The sequence below is a fragment of the Bubalus kerabau genome, chromosome 2 (genome assembly GCF_029407905.1).
Source record: "Bubalus kerabau isolate K-KA32 ecotype Philippines breed swamp buffalo chromosome 2, PCC_UOA_SB_1v2, whole genome shotgun sequence".
NCBI lineage: Eukaryota > Metazoa > Chordata > Mammalia > Artiodactyla > Bovidae > Bubalus > Bubalus kerabau.
Window position 1 is genome coordinate 102,733,889 of NC_073625.1, and position 14,655 is coordinate 102,748,543.

The 14,655-nt window shown below is 42.4% G+C and overlaps 2 protein-coding genes across 2 annotated transcripts in view; one reads left to right on the plus strand and one right to left on the minus strand.

Moving 5' to 3' along the window:
• Positions 1–14,655, plus strand: part of CD96 (CD96 molecule) — a 98,595-nt gene that overhangs the window by 25,401 nt on the left and 58,539 nt on the right. Inside the window, exons 4-5 of the mRNA XM_055570266.1 lie at positions 2,757–2,964; positions 6,631–6,686. Of these exons, the coding sequence (XP_055426241.1) occupies positions 2,757–2,964; positions 6,631–6,686 (264 nt within the window). The remainder of the gene's footprint in view (positions 1–2,756; positions 2,965–6,630; positions 6,687–14,655) is intronic.
• Positions 13,026–13,679, minus strand: ZBED2 (zinc finger BED-type containing 2). The gene has a single exon (XM_055570267.1). It carries the CDS (start codon positions 13,677–13,679, stop codon positions 13,026–13,028), a length of 654 nt encoding a protein of 217 aa, XP_055426242.1.

Consider the following 14,655-nt stretch of genomic DNA (forward strand, 5'->3'; position numbering starts at 1 on the left):
CACAGGGGCTGGCATCAAGTGAACAGCCAAGAAGAGTTACTGACTGGAGAAGGGAGTAGAGGGGGGAGATGACAGACCTGAAGGATTGTCAGCAATAGGAGATGGAGAGAAAGCTGCAGTTTCACTCACGCCTGACGATGGTACAGTTTCTCGTTCTTGGCTGGATTCAATTCTATGTACCCTCTTGAAAAAATGATCCAGTGATGTCGGGTAGCAGCTCTTTTTTCCTGATCATAGATGACACGATAGCCTTGGATTGCATTCTAAATGACCGCTGCAGCCTTTGCATACTGTTCTACATTTGGGTCCTGTGCCTCAAAAGCTAACAGTGCCACCTCAAATAAAGAACGTCCCCTTGCTGTGTCCCATGTCATGAATCTCTTTGGCTCTTTGGTTTCTTCTTCTTCCTCTGGTCTCTCTTTGTTCTCTCTTTGGGCCTCCAGTTCCATCAGGTCTTCACTAGTAAGTTACACAAAGTAAGTGCACAAAAGCACTACCCCTTGTAGAGAATGCATGCACATGACAATGTACACCAGACACGTGAACTAATTTACATGATTAAGCATGCAAACACATGTTCCCATCTTTGAAAGTTCACAGCACGAATGTTCATATATAGGGGATTTATGTACTGGCCTCCAGATCACAGAGGCTGAGTGAAACGCCTTCCTGTTTCTTCTGCTGTCACCACCCAATAGTTAGGGCCCCTTTTGGGGCTCCTTCTCCAGAGCATAATCGGAGGCCCCTGTCTCCCTTTAATTTTCTGTACTCTTTCTTGTTAGGAGTACAGCAACCCAAAGTATTAGGTCCATCTTTATGTGGGTATGTACTTTGCTTCAGGAGTAATTCTGTGATTCTCTGCAGGCAGTACTATCTGTCTATTTGCAGGTAAAGCTGTTACCAAGAAAAATGGTGCCTTATGTAAGAGTTTCTACTAAGTGTATTCTGGAAATACCTATACAAACCATAAAAGAAGTCTGTCTTCCTGTTTACACTTCCTGTTCTGCCCCCAGCTCATACTTGAATTCTCTCTCTCACCTAACTTCCTTTCTTCTATACAGAATCTAATTTTTTGAACTAGAGATTCCAAGTCACAGACCTTTGTTTTCATTGTTTCATGACTTCTTTCCCATCTAATGCATCCCTGTTCAGCTTTCACCTTTTCAGTTCCTTGCATTTTCCACCAGCCCCTACAAATAATGATTCATCTATTGTTTGGCATTAGACCAGTGGTTCTTAGCCCTGGCTTCTCCAAGGACCTTTTTATTTTTTTATTTTATTTTTTTTTATTTTTTTATTTTATTTTTTAACTTTACAATATTGTATTGGTTTTGCCATATATCAACATGAATCCACCACAGGTATACATGTGTTCCCCGTCCTGAACCCTCCTCCCTCCTCCCTCCCCGTACCATCCCTCTGGGTCGTCCCCGTGCACCAGCCCCAAGCATCCAGTATCCTGCATCGAACCTGGACTGGCGACTCGTTTCATATATGATATTATACATGTTTCAAAGCCATTCTCCCAAATCATCCCACCATCTCCCTCTCCCACAGAGTCCAAAAGACTGTTCTATACATTAGTGTCTCTTTTGCTGTCTCATATACAGGGTTATTGTTACCATCTTTCTAAATTCCATATATATGCGTTAGTAACTGTATTGGTGTTTTTCTTTCTGGCTTACTTCACTCTGTATAATAGGCTCCAGATTCATCCACCTCCTTTTTAAAAAAGTGCCCTGGGATGAGGTTTATCCCAAAACAACTGCACTAGAATCTCCAGAGAAGAAGCTGTGCATCAGAATGTGTTCAAAGCACTCAGTTAAAAATGCTGAGTTATAAAGGAGTATAAATATAAGGTCATAACCTTCCTCGACATTTATGCCCCTCAAGAGTCCCTTCCTCATTAGACCCTTAGTCAGCACATGTACTGACACTGACCAACACTGTGACACCTTGTCCATGAAATTCAGGGTAAGGCAAGAATGATGGGAGCATTTTTCATAGACCTATAAAAGAATATGGACTAGAGGAACCAAGTACTCCAGTTAAACTCTGATCTCCAAATTCAGATTAGCATTTACAGCCTAATCTTTATGTGTCCTCTTTGAAGGTCACAGGCACAGAAATAAGAGCAGAGGCTAGAAGATGCCAAAGGGCACAGTATTTAAGGAGGCGCCCCCTTTCAGTGCCCTTCCTGCACTTATAAGACCCTGAGAGTGAGTGCCTCCTTAACCTTTGCATTTTAGGAGTCTCTCTTTACCTCATCCTAGTCCTCATTCCAAGTGGAGCTAAAGTGAGAGCTTTTCTAAAGGAATACTGGGAAGAAAGAATGATTGTAATCATCCACTTCAGTGAAAATTTAATGAATAAAACTGATACAGCCCCCTGAAAATATCCTAGCATTATGATTTCAGAAATTGAAATGAGAATTATGACCTGACATTAATTCCCAGGGCTGTACCCTCCCCCAAATCCCACTGTCAATAGGCAGCTCATGGAAGGTGATGAAGGAGAAGTTTTAATCAGAAGAGCAGCAATTTCTATTCATGTTAGGAGAGAATGACAGTATATTTAAATTGAAAGTTGAGTGTAATGATACTTTCTCTAGTAACATACTCAATATCTCTTAATTTCAATTCTTCATTTATCATCTCCATTGTCACAAAGTACAACTGGATTACTCCGTGTAAAATGCCTAGTCCAGAGCCGGCACGATTGAGCGCTCAAAGCTGGTAACCATTTTGTCTCATCAGGAGGATAATGGAACTCAGGAAACACTTACCACTCGAGGTCACCCCATCAGCAATTCCGCGTTATTTAAAGACAGAGTCCGGATAGGTACAGACTACGGGCTCTACCTCTCTCCAGTCCAAATCCATGATGATGGCCGGAAGTTCTCTTGCCACATTGTAGTCAGGCCTGACAGAGTCTTGAGGAGCTCCACCACAGTCAAGGTTTTTGGTAAGAGTTTCTGTTCTCTGGAGTCCCTGCCATGCTCCTGTTACTGTCTCCAGATTCTTCCCCCGCCAAAGATGAAACACTCTGTTAGCTAGAGAGCAGCCACTCAAGAGTTTCTATTCTTGAGTTCTGTTTGTCTTGACACTTGTCATTCATGTTGGGGGTGGGGATGAGGGAAGGAAGCTAAAGAATGATGATTCAGCTGCCATAGATGATCAGTTTCCTGGTGACCACTAACCACTACCTTACGAGCACTACCATATGGTTTTCCTTATGACCACTACTTTATGGTTTTAACATCTCCTGAGAATACAGGAAGTCTCTTTCATTATAACTGCCAAAATTTAATTGCTTAGTTGTCTAGTTGTATTAGTTGCTTGCTGGAGCAAGGTGGAATAAAGCCAGTGTGAGAAAAGGTAGTGACACACAGAGCTCCAAAGAAACTCTGCAGGAGTCCTCTTGCCCCCACCAAGGCCAGCTGGGGTGAGAGACTGTGCAGCTCCTCCAGCAAAGGAACCTGCAGGGCTGGCCCTCTGACCCTGCATTTGCAGGAGAGTGGGGCTTAGCTGAAATATCCACTGTGGCCTCAGACTGCAGAGACTCTGCAGGTTGCAAATTTAAGGGAAATGGGAAAATTCTGTTTTGTTCAGTGATGCAAGGAAATATTAATGAATAGAAACTTGTTGGCTTTAGATATTTTTCATTTTTGTGACCAAGAACTGTGTTTCTCAAAACACCATTTTTCTGTTATTTTTATTTTTTGAATTTATTTTTTATTAAAACATCATTTTTAAATGAAGGCCAAGAGGAAAGCAGTGATGTGGATGAGCAATTCATTGTTTTTGAAAATGAGGTAAAAGAGAAAACAATTCACAAAACGTAAGAGCAGGGACTGGTAGATTTTTTTCTCAGTTAACCGAATGATAGGATAAGTGAAAAATCTTTGTTTTTATCTAGAATCTTATTGAATTACTACTAGAGATCACATAATCCAGTATTTTAAAGGAAATGAAAACCCTTTAGTTCATAAATAAGGAAATAGCTGCAGCCAAAATGTATTTAGTTTGAAGTCTCTTGCCGATAGCTTTTCCTATGTCTTTCTTTGACTCACACTGTCTTTCTCTTGCCTTCCTTCCCTTGCTCCTTCCTTACCTCTGTCTTTCTCTGTCTCGCCTCTGGGATGGGTTAGGAAAGAATCAATTGCCCCCGTGATCAGGTTCCCTATGGGACCTAGACAGTGTCCTGTGATGAGTTGGAAAGACTGTTCATCTCTTTGATTGATAACACCATTCTCTCATTTATGGGGTGTGACTGTCTTAGCCCAAACACAAGACTGATTCATCTGGCCTCACTATTGGCAAATCGATGGAGGCAGTCATCCAGGATGTGAAAAGAAATAATTCTGTGTTAGGCAAACTGTGTCCCATTTGACCAAAAATTTTTGTACCATAACTCGATCTAATTGCCCTGTCAACATTTAAACCATGTCCTATATCTCTTTGCTGCATTAAAGTATCTTCATCTTGGTCTAAAATGCTTTTCACTCTTCTCCATCTCATCCTTATGCCCCTCCACATCTCTCTGCCTCTATATTTTTGTTTGCTTCTTCTTTAAACTCCTTTCAGTGGATACTTAAAAATACAAGACACTGCTGACTTGTTCAAATAACTAGACTTTTCTGCTTTCTGATTTTCTCCTTTAGCAAATGAGCCAGATAGGTTGTGTTTGGACAGTCTTATCCAGTCTTTAATCTATTTGGGGTGTCACCCAAGTGTATATCATAGTGATCCTGGCACAGAGTTATACTGCATATCTTATTCAGGACCTACTCTGCGTCCCCAGGTGATTCCTCAAATAGAATAAGCCAAAAATAAAAACACGAAAACCTTGAAATAAATACTCATATGTGTCACTGAGCCATTCTACATGCCCTTCATCCAGTTTATTTCTTCTTCCTGAACACCTTTGTTCTCTACCAGACCATAAACCGGAAGCTTCTCCTCTGCCACTTCCTGGATCCCCCTCGCTAGTCTCCTATGACTTGACTTTCCTTATGGGGAGTCCCCTGCCATCACAAGTTTGTTCTCCCACAATCTTGATTCCCCCCGAATAATCTGTCTCTATCACCCCTGCAACTTTTAGTATACTTGTTCCTGCTTTCAGGCCCTTCATTCTACCAGCATTTGTTGCTAATAAGAGGTCAGAAATAGGCCTCCTCCCTTACTATTGTATCTTGGTTTGGTTTCCCCTAAAAGAAAACTTTGAGACAAGGATTTGAATTAGTTTATTAGAGAGATAATCCTAGGAAATATAGGAGTGGGAAAAATATGTCAAGGAAGGGAAGGAAGATAATAAAATGTACATAATCAAGCCAGTTAGCGATATGGGCTTAGAGCTCACTCCCACTGGGACATCATGGAAGAACACGCATCAGAGTTATCCATGACAAAGGCTAGGAAGCCAGGGCATTATCCACAACTCCCCACCTACTACCACCATTAACCCTCTGGGACTTCCAGTCTGCCCTGTTTGTGGACTGAGTGTGTGTCCATAACCCCAGTAAATCTTCAGGAGAGAGTCATAGGTGTGCCCAGCAAGAGGCTGTATGGATGGAGCAGAAGCTAAGTGGATGTAGCAGACACTGATGGTAGCCGTGACAAGGGTCTTAATATTTTATCCGCTGGTTCATAGAGGACTATGTCTGTTATACTCAACTTATCTTGAGGCTACTTCAGTTCAGCATGATGTTCTCAATGTCTGTTTTATGCTGTGCACTATCAATGCTATAGATGGAGAGATGAATAAAGCATTCTGGCTTTAGGAACTTACAGTTTAGCAGAACAACAAAATCAGTGAAATAGTCCCTGATCTTTTATGATGCCAAGCAACTAAATAAGAACCAGGTGTTTTCCCAGTTCCCTTCAGGGGCCTTAACTTATGCTTTATTTCTAGACCTGTGGGCACATAGAGTGTTCCTCTCTTCTCTCTGCCCACTGCCTGTCTCCTCCCCTCCCTCACATTCCTGCTTTCACCTGCTCCTCTTGTTGTAGTTTAGTTGCTAAGTCATGCCCAACCATTTCACAACCCCACAGACTGTAGCCTACCAGGTTTCTCTGTCTGTAGGATTTCCCAGGCAAGGATACTGGAGTGGATTGCCGTTTCCTTCTCCAGGAAATCTTCCTGACTCAGGGATCAAACCCTCATCTCCTGCATTGACAGGTGGATTCTTTACCACTAAGCCACCTGGGAAAGCCCTTTTCACCTGACTCACCCATAATCATCTTTAAAGCATCAAATGTCCCCTCTTCCAAAAGCATCCTCTTATTCCCCAAGATTGGGTTAGAAGCTTCTCTTAAAAGCTTTCTTCAAATCCTACATGTCCCTAAAAACAGTTCTTATATCAATTCTAATTTCTAGTTTTTGTACATGCATTTTCCATGTAAATGTAAATTTCTCAATGAATATGATGTGTCTACCTTTGTTTCCTTGGCATCTAATATACTGCTGGAACACAGTGGGAGATTAATAAATATCTGATGAGTTATGAATTTTTCACACACATGTGCACACGTGTGTGTGCGTGCGCGCACACACACACACACACACACACTAGTGACCAGGCAGGGTATCATTCAGGACCACTAACTAACTGTTTTATTTGCCTTTAAGCTAAGCCGGAAATCCCCATGATTGTGGAAAATAACTCCATGGATGTCATTGGAGAGGTGAGTCACATTAAAGCCTTTGAAAACTGACAGTATAATATGTCAAGGTGTGTTCATTTGCCTCATTGCTCAGAATGTTTTCTCAAAGGACCTTAATCCAATTAATTTCTGATAGGAATAAAGGTAAGCTAATTTGATTGGTCAAGGCTGTATATTGTCACCCTGCTTATTTAACTTATATGCAGAGTATCATGAGAAATGCTGGGCTGGAAGAAGCACAAGCTGGAATCAAGATTGCCGAGAGAAATATCAATAACCTCAGATATGTAGATGACACCACCCTTATGGCAGAAAGTGAAGAAGAACTAGAGAGCCTCTTGATGAAAGTGAAAGAGGAGAGTGAAAAAGTTGGAGCTCAACATTCAGAAAATGAAGATCATGGCATCTGGTCCCATCACTTCCTGACAAATAGATGGGGAAACAGTGGAAATGGTGGCAGACTTTATTTTGGGGGGGGGCTCCAAAATCACTGCAGATGGTGGTTGCAGCCATGAAATTAAAAGACACTTACTCCTTGGAAGGAAAGTTATGACCAACCTAGACAGCATATTAAAAAGCAGAGACATTACTTGGCCAACAAAGGGATGTCCGTCTAGTCAAGACTATGGCTTTTCCAGTAGTCATGTATGGATGTGAGAGTTGGACTGTAAAGAAAGCGGGTGCTGAAGAATTGATGCTTTTGAACTGTGGTGTTGGAGAAGACTCTTGAGAGTCCCTTGGACTGCAAGGACATCCAACCAGTCCATCCTAAAGGAAATCAGTCTTGAATATTCTTTGGAAGGACTGATGCTGAAGCTGAAACTCCAATACTTTGGCCACCTGATGCAAAGAACTGACTCATTGGAAAAGACCTTGATGCTGGGAAAGATTAAGGGCAGGAGGAGAAGGGGATGACAGAGGATGAGATGGTTGGATGGCATCACTGACTCAATGGACATGAGTTTGGGTAAACTCCAGGAGTTGGTAATAGACAGGGAGGCCTGGCATGCTGCAGTTCATGGGGTCACAAAGAGTTGGACATGACTGATCAACTGAACTGAACTGAACTGGATTCTAGAAACCAAAAAGGAATCCTTATTTTCTGCCTTAGGGCTGTCAGAATGTATGATCTTGTGATCCTTAGTCCTTAAATTTCCTGGAAAAATTGTCTCAGTTGTTTACATTTCTGTTGACTAAAAATTGAAGTAGATAGTGAAGGAAAAGTAGGGTGGAAAGCAGTGTGAATACTGATGTAAGAAGGAGGTTTTGCTCAGCTGACATTAGTTTGTTCTAATTCATTTCCTATATCAGCTTTCCCGGTGTTTTTATTTTTAAGTGATAAGAGGAAATGTGCCCATCTGAACTTTTTCAGAATTCTGGCTATTTTTAGGCAATATAGGAAGGGAAGGAGGAAAAGGAAATTGGAATCTGACTTTAATTTCTTGCAGGTAGTTCCCAGCCTCTAGTCTTTGGGATCTGGTCTCACTTCTCAGCTCTTCCTCCTATTGGCTGTGACCTTGTGCTAATTAATTATTACATCTTTGTAGTCAGGTTTCCCATCTATATGAAAGGGATGAGGAGAGTTTTGGCATATTGTTGTTTTTAAGATGGCTTCCCAGGTGGCATTAGTGGTAAAGAACCTGACTGTTAATGCAGGAGATGCAAGAGACATGGGTTCGATCCCTGGGTCAGGAAGGTCCTCTGGAGAAGGGAATGGCAACCCACTCCAGTATTCTTGCCTGGAGAATCCCATGGTCAGAGGAACCTGGTGGGCTACAGTCCATAGGGTCACAAAGAGTTGGACACAACTGAAGAGTCTTAGCAGCATGTTGTTTTTAAGAATGGAACAAAATAATGTGTGAAAAGTTCTTAGTTCATTGTTTGATATAGAGTGCTTAATAAGCATTTTCATTGACTATTATGTGTTGTTACTCAGCTGTCTTGTGACATTATGACTTCATTCAAACTTTTCAAAACCCCAAGTAAAATGAATATTCTCCATTAATTTTCAAACATGTCCTATTAAATGGGATTAGAGAAAATTATACTCCTAGTTTCTTCTAGCCCCAAGAATATTAAATAACTTATGATGTCTTGTCATATTTTCACTGAATATCAGTCATTTAATTTGACAGCTGCATACAAATCATAACTCAGGCTCTGTGGTATGATTTTAGATGAGTGTATTATCCAAGTCTTTGTATCTCTTGTTGATTTTATGGATGGGTCTCTTAGATTGTTATTGTAATCCTGGGTACATACAAAAGGTTTCCATTTTTTGGTTCTGCCACAATTAATGTTCAAGTTTATTAGTGTACTTCATTTCAGTAGTTTAAATAAAAGACATAATCTCATGATATAATGTTTGGTAGGTGTTTTTGTTTCTTGTGAGGATTTTCCTGTAGTTTCTTGGGCCAATGTTTACAAGTAATGTGGACTCAGTCCATGTATTGTTCTAATTCATTTCCTACACCACCTTTCCCAACTTTTCAATCACAAGATTGGATCTAAGAATTTCAGTTTTTAAGAAAAGTACTTTGTCTTACGTGTCATCAGATTTTCTCTTCTGTACCCGTACTTCTCTAGGCACTAACTAGAAAAACCAGAGAATGTTCCTTCCTGAGGAATTAGTGAATAATCTCTCACAACTCCACATAATCAGCTGCAGGACACAGCTTGTCCATGGATCTTTTAAGACCTTGCCAAACATTAGTAATTTCTCACTCTGATATTCTTATAATCCCCATTGTATTTTTAATAGCATATAAACTCTTCAAAGCCCTTTCACATACTTTTACCACGTGATATTTTAAGCCTCTGAAATAGGTAGAGATCTGTCAAATCACAGATGAGAAACTGGGTTTGGAGAGTCTAAACCACCGGCTAAGCCACTAACAAAAGGCAGAACTAGGATGAGAATTTAGCATGCCCATACCCAGGCAGGACTGCATAGCAAGGAGATCATGCTTCAGGGGCCAATAGAAATGAGGTCAAATCCTGATTCGACCACTTTACCAGCAAGATACCCTCATCAAGTAGTTAAGCTCTATGTGTCTCAACTAACCCATTTCTAAAGCCAGGATCATAATAAATATTATGTTGGGTTCTTAGGTACATTAGGTTTGTCCACAGTAATGAGTAAATAGCACAGAGTCAATGTCTCAGAAATGTCTTTTTTCCCTGCCACTATTTATCATGCACTCACTCTCTTTCGCTTATTCCTTCCTCTGTATGTATATTCATAAATCTACTGTGTGACTGATTTTCAGAGACAATGGGGAATAATGAAATGGCAGAATATAGATTGTGGAATTTGATAGATCTTGGCCTGAATTCTCCTTCATCACTATTAATTCTGGGCCTTAGACCTCAGATTTTTAGGTTCCTCATCAGTGAACAGGGACAATGATTCCAACCTCACAATGGTGACCTAAGGACCAAATGAGAGAACCATATGCAAAGTATCTACCATCTGGCAACCACAAGTGCTCAGTAATGGTAATTTCCTATCCCCATTCCTTCATCTCTTAGAAATTATCATGCACCTATGGAATGCCTTACTAGGTGCTACACATTCACTACACCAGGAGCCCTGTGTTAGAACAACAGGGATTTGAACTGTGTCTTCCAGTGTCACCAGTTAAAGTTACGAAGTGTATGGTTAATTTAGTTTTCCTGTAGAAGAGAAAAGTCCCCTGATAATTCTAACACTGAAGCCTCTCAGGCTTGGACATGCTAGAGAGTGACAGTGACATTGTCACATCCCCTATCGATGTCGTGTTCTTGCATGTTTTCAAGGGCTTGGCTTTGCCAGGGCCCCCAACATGGCACACAGCCTTGCTGCCACAGCTCCACGGAAAGAAAGGGAGTCTTTAACCTAAATTTCAACAGCTACCCCCACCCCCCGCCCATGTAGCAGATTTTTGCTCTAGAGCAAAAGATACTGGGCTGAAAAGCCTGCCAACACAGCCCATAGCCCTCTATATCCACTCTGATAATGCAGCAAAAGAAGACACAGGAGAGATACAGGAAAACTACTCAACAGGGCAGTCTTTCCACGATGTCTCTTTCCACATGGGTCTCTTTTTGCTGCCTGTGCTTTTACTTGACCATCTCCATGGGGTCCTCTCCTTGTCCCTCTCTATCATGTTTTATAAAATTTAGGGAAAAAACTAGAAAACAAACAAATAAAAAACTACTTCACATGAAACAGGAAGCAAAAGCAAATGGGATTAAAATGCCTGAAAAAGGAAGAGAGGTTAAAATAATAAGACTCATGGAAAAAAGACACTGTAATCTTAAAACCAAACATCAGAGTTTAGCAGGAGAGCTCCATTAGCTATTGACAGAATTTGATTGTTCATGTCTATTTAATTTTGGTTTTACAACACTTGAGTTTCTGCGGATTTCTTGTCCTTCTTAAACTCTATTCCTTGTGTGTGTGTGTTTTAGATATTGCAGCCTCTTTTTCCCTCCTAGCTCTTCGTGGCATAATAAGGCTCCTGAGTTCATATCTCCAGCCAGGTGATCACCAGCCGCCACCATCATTTGCAGCAGTGAGCCCTGAGCTTTCACCACAGGTGGAGACAGTCCTCAAAGGGGCAACACACTTTTTGGGGGGAAACCACAAGGGAAGTGAAAGCTTTAATATCAGGCACATTTCTAGAAAAAGAGGGAATTACAAGACTCCACTACAGTGTGCGTTTTTCACATCTGGTGTTTGGACTTGTGTCTTTTCCACAAACAGCTCACAAGGAAGACAAGATATTGCTGTTAGAGCTGCTGACAAGTCTAAGAACAAGCAGTAGAAAGGAACCACGTAGGTAAGGACCGAATGAGGCAAGATGCCATTATTATACCAACATCTTGTCTGCTTTAAGGAGATGAGTGACTGAAAGCACTCACGCTATCTACAAGATGAGATACTGGCTTAGTCTCCACTTGTCTACTTGTCTTCTGCATCTCTCACCATACCCTCCTCCCCACTCCCAACCCAGTTTTAAATATATGTAAATAATAAGGTTTAATAGGAATCATCCAAAACAAATCAGCTCCAGCACAAAGACCAGAGTGGTTTCCAGGTTGATCCTATTCAAATCCTGTGTTAACATTTTAAACATGTTCTCAGCAGCCCAGGGAATTTACCTCTCCTTATGGACCACTGGATTCCTTTTTTTCAAAGCATCTCTGAATACTTAAAGATGAACAGCTTTCAAAAAATTAGAGAACAAAGCATTGGCACGTAATGCCAATAATCTGAGGCATATAATCTGAAACCTACTGTTTGAATGAATGAGTGATCCGTGTGGTCTGTGGATACAAAACAAAAGCAACTTTACTCATTAAAACTGACCTCAGAGGTGAAGAAAATGTTCTCTGTCCTTCATTCTCCCAGACAGTCAAGGTCTCTTACCTTTCCATGGTGAACTTTCTCTGGGGAGCTGTCTTTCTCATCTTCACATTACTTCTCTGTCCCTTTTTCAGTTTTCTGCCTCTCTTCGTTCTTTCTCCTTATATAGCCCATCTCTCCACCTTTTTCTTTTTCTTTCTGAGTTTCTGTCACCTCCTCCTCACAAACTCCTCCTTTAACAAAGCTTAATATGAAATTGAATTATGTTTTTAAAATATGAACAAATTTTTATATGCTCTATTCTTAATGTTTAATTCAAGTAAATTGGAAAGTCTTTAATTCTATGTGCTAATTATCCATTAATTACTTATCTGTTAGATTGCTGGAAGGACTTACAGGATTAAGATGGGTTATTCTGATAAAACAGCTTTAATATAAGACTGCAATAATGGGAGAAAGATATACATTGAAAGAGTCTGGATATCTCAGGCCCACATTTCTTTTTTTCTTCCACTGCTGGGTCCCACAGAACCAGCTTTACATCCAGTTCTTAAATCAATACCAGAACGTGTGCAAACACCTTGTCCCAGGAAGCCTGAGCTCTGCTCATCGTGGGATCTCCAGAATGAGCTGGCCACATAGGCATATCCCAGCCACCCATCCAGTCTCAACCATCAAAACCTTCAGCTCCACCAAAACCAAGTGCTAGGCATAAATCCCATTATTTCCACTCATTGAGGCTGACAGCCCAGTACATTCTGCCCCCAAACAACTCACAGACCCATGGTTAGTATATTTTAAAGTTTTTGTGAATACTGTTCTAAGGAACCTTAGCTAAGATAAGCATTTGGCCAATTCAGACATGCTGAGAATAACCCATACTATTCTTTCTCTTAAAAACAAAATCCTACCAAGCTCCTTTCCTGTATATTTAAGCTGGAACTAAAAGGACTTTTTTGCTATGGGTCTAAAGTCAGTGTTTTCAGAATAAATTTCTCCCAAGCCCCCGTTTAAACAAAATGAAAGGGGTGAGCTGCCCCAGACTGGTCTTTCTCTCTCTGGCAGGCCTCCTTCTCAGCCCTCACCTTCCGCCTCATCTCTAGGATGGCCCTTTCCACCTCCTCCAGGGCTCGTTCTCTCCTCTCCACCGCCCGCTCCCGCCATTCCACCGCCCTCTCCCTCCTCAGAAGCTCCTTTTCTCTTTGGCTGGCCCATAAAGCCAGGGCCCCCATCTGCTCCAGGAGCCTGGCCCAGTCTCCCTCAATACCCGTGGGCAGCTGCGACCCTTGAGGCCTGGGGTCCTGACGCTGCCCAGCTTGACCATGGCCACTCTTCTCCAGCTCGTCTTTGTGCATGCTTTTCAGATGCTTCCATAGGGCTGTGGTGCCCACATTAACCCCAGGGCCCCGGCTCACCTGCCTGCCACACAGGCGGCAGGTGGCATATTGGTTGGGGTGGTGCCCGGCACGGGCAGGGGCCAAGTGGAAATATTCCCAGGCCTCAGAAAACCGAGTCCCCTTGTTGTGGGGCATCGGGGTGGGCGTGGCACCAGCAAAAGGGGCTGCAGGTTCTCCCGCCTCACTGATCTCCTCCTCCTCCTTCACTTCCAAGCGCCCTTTTGCCTTCATCCTGTTTCCGTCCTCTTCCTCTTCTTCCCGCCTCATCCTGTCTCCACTTTACAGCTTTCCTTGAGCCAGAAGTCTCTAAAGCTAAAAGTGTACTTGGGAAGGGACTGAGTGACTCTCAGGGATTTGCAATAGTGGTCAAAGGCTGGCCACACCTGGGTGGTGTGATGTTTCCTCCTTTCTGCTTCACTGGAGAGTCAGGGTGAGTCAGAGCCAAGCAAAATGGCCTTTGGGGCTCGCCTGTACTTTCCCTCCATGACCCGGATACGTGCTGATCCCTCCTTGGCTGGGCCAGAAGACAGGATAACTCAGTGAAGCAATTATTAATACAAAGCTTTCCAGTGAGCTCAGTGTTCAGTACCTCAACCAGCACCACAGGTGTTTTTGAATACTGAGAATTTCAGGTATTCTCTTGATTCTTCTCCTGGCTGCTTCCACTGCTTCGGTGCTCCCGGAGACCTGTGTGATGCACTTTGGAGGCAGGAGGAGCAGCCTCAGGGTTCAGGCTGTCCAGGATGCCAGAGCGAGGGCCTCACTGGATCTCCCTCAGTGTGGGTAGAAGCGAACAGAGACTGATGCTAATGTAGGAGAGACTCGCTGTTCCTCTGAACAGATGCAGAAGTCAGTCCAGAAGCTACAAAGCCTGTCAGGGTCTGGGAAATACAGTTCCCAGTGTAAAGTCAGCTTGCCCCTAGAGAGGTTCCTTGGGGGCTGGGATTCTAAGAACTCCCAACAGCAGGCTTAGCTGTTTTCAGTGGGAGGAGCTGGCATACCTGGAGGAGAGAGCAGGGGAGCACATCTCCACAGCCTGGTTGTGTCGGGGAGACCTCAGCAAGCAGCTCACCACACTCCACCTTCCCCAGCACCATCACCTGCAAAGCCAACAGTGGATGAAATCTTCTTGATGGCAACTTCCTCCAAATGTTTGGTGTAGGGACCCCCATTTTAAGGATAAATTAACACATGGAAAGTTATGGTACATTTTAAAAAGAGCCTGACTGCTCTCTCTTAGATC

Bases quoted from the DNA above. Each gene is read 5' to 3' on its own strand.
- ZBED2 (XM_055570267.1), bottom strand. From the start codon at position 13,679: ATGAGGCGGGAAGAAGAGGAAGAGGACGGAAACAGGATGAAGGCAAAA.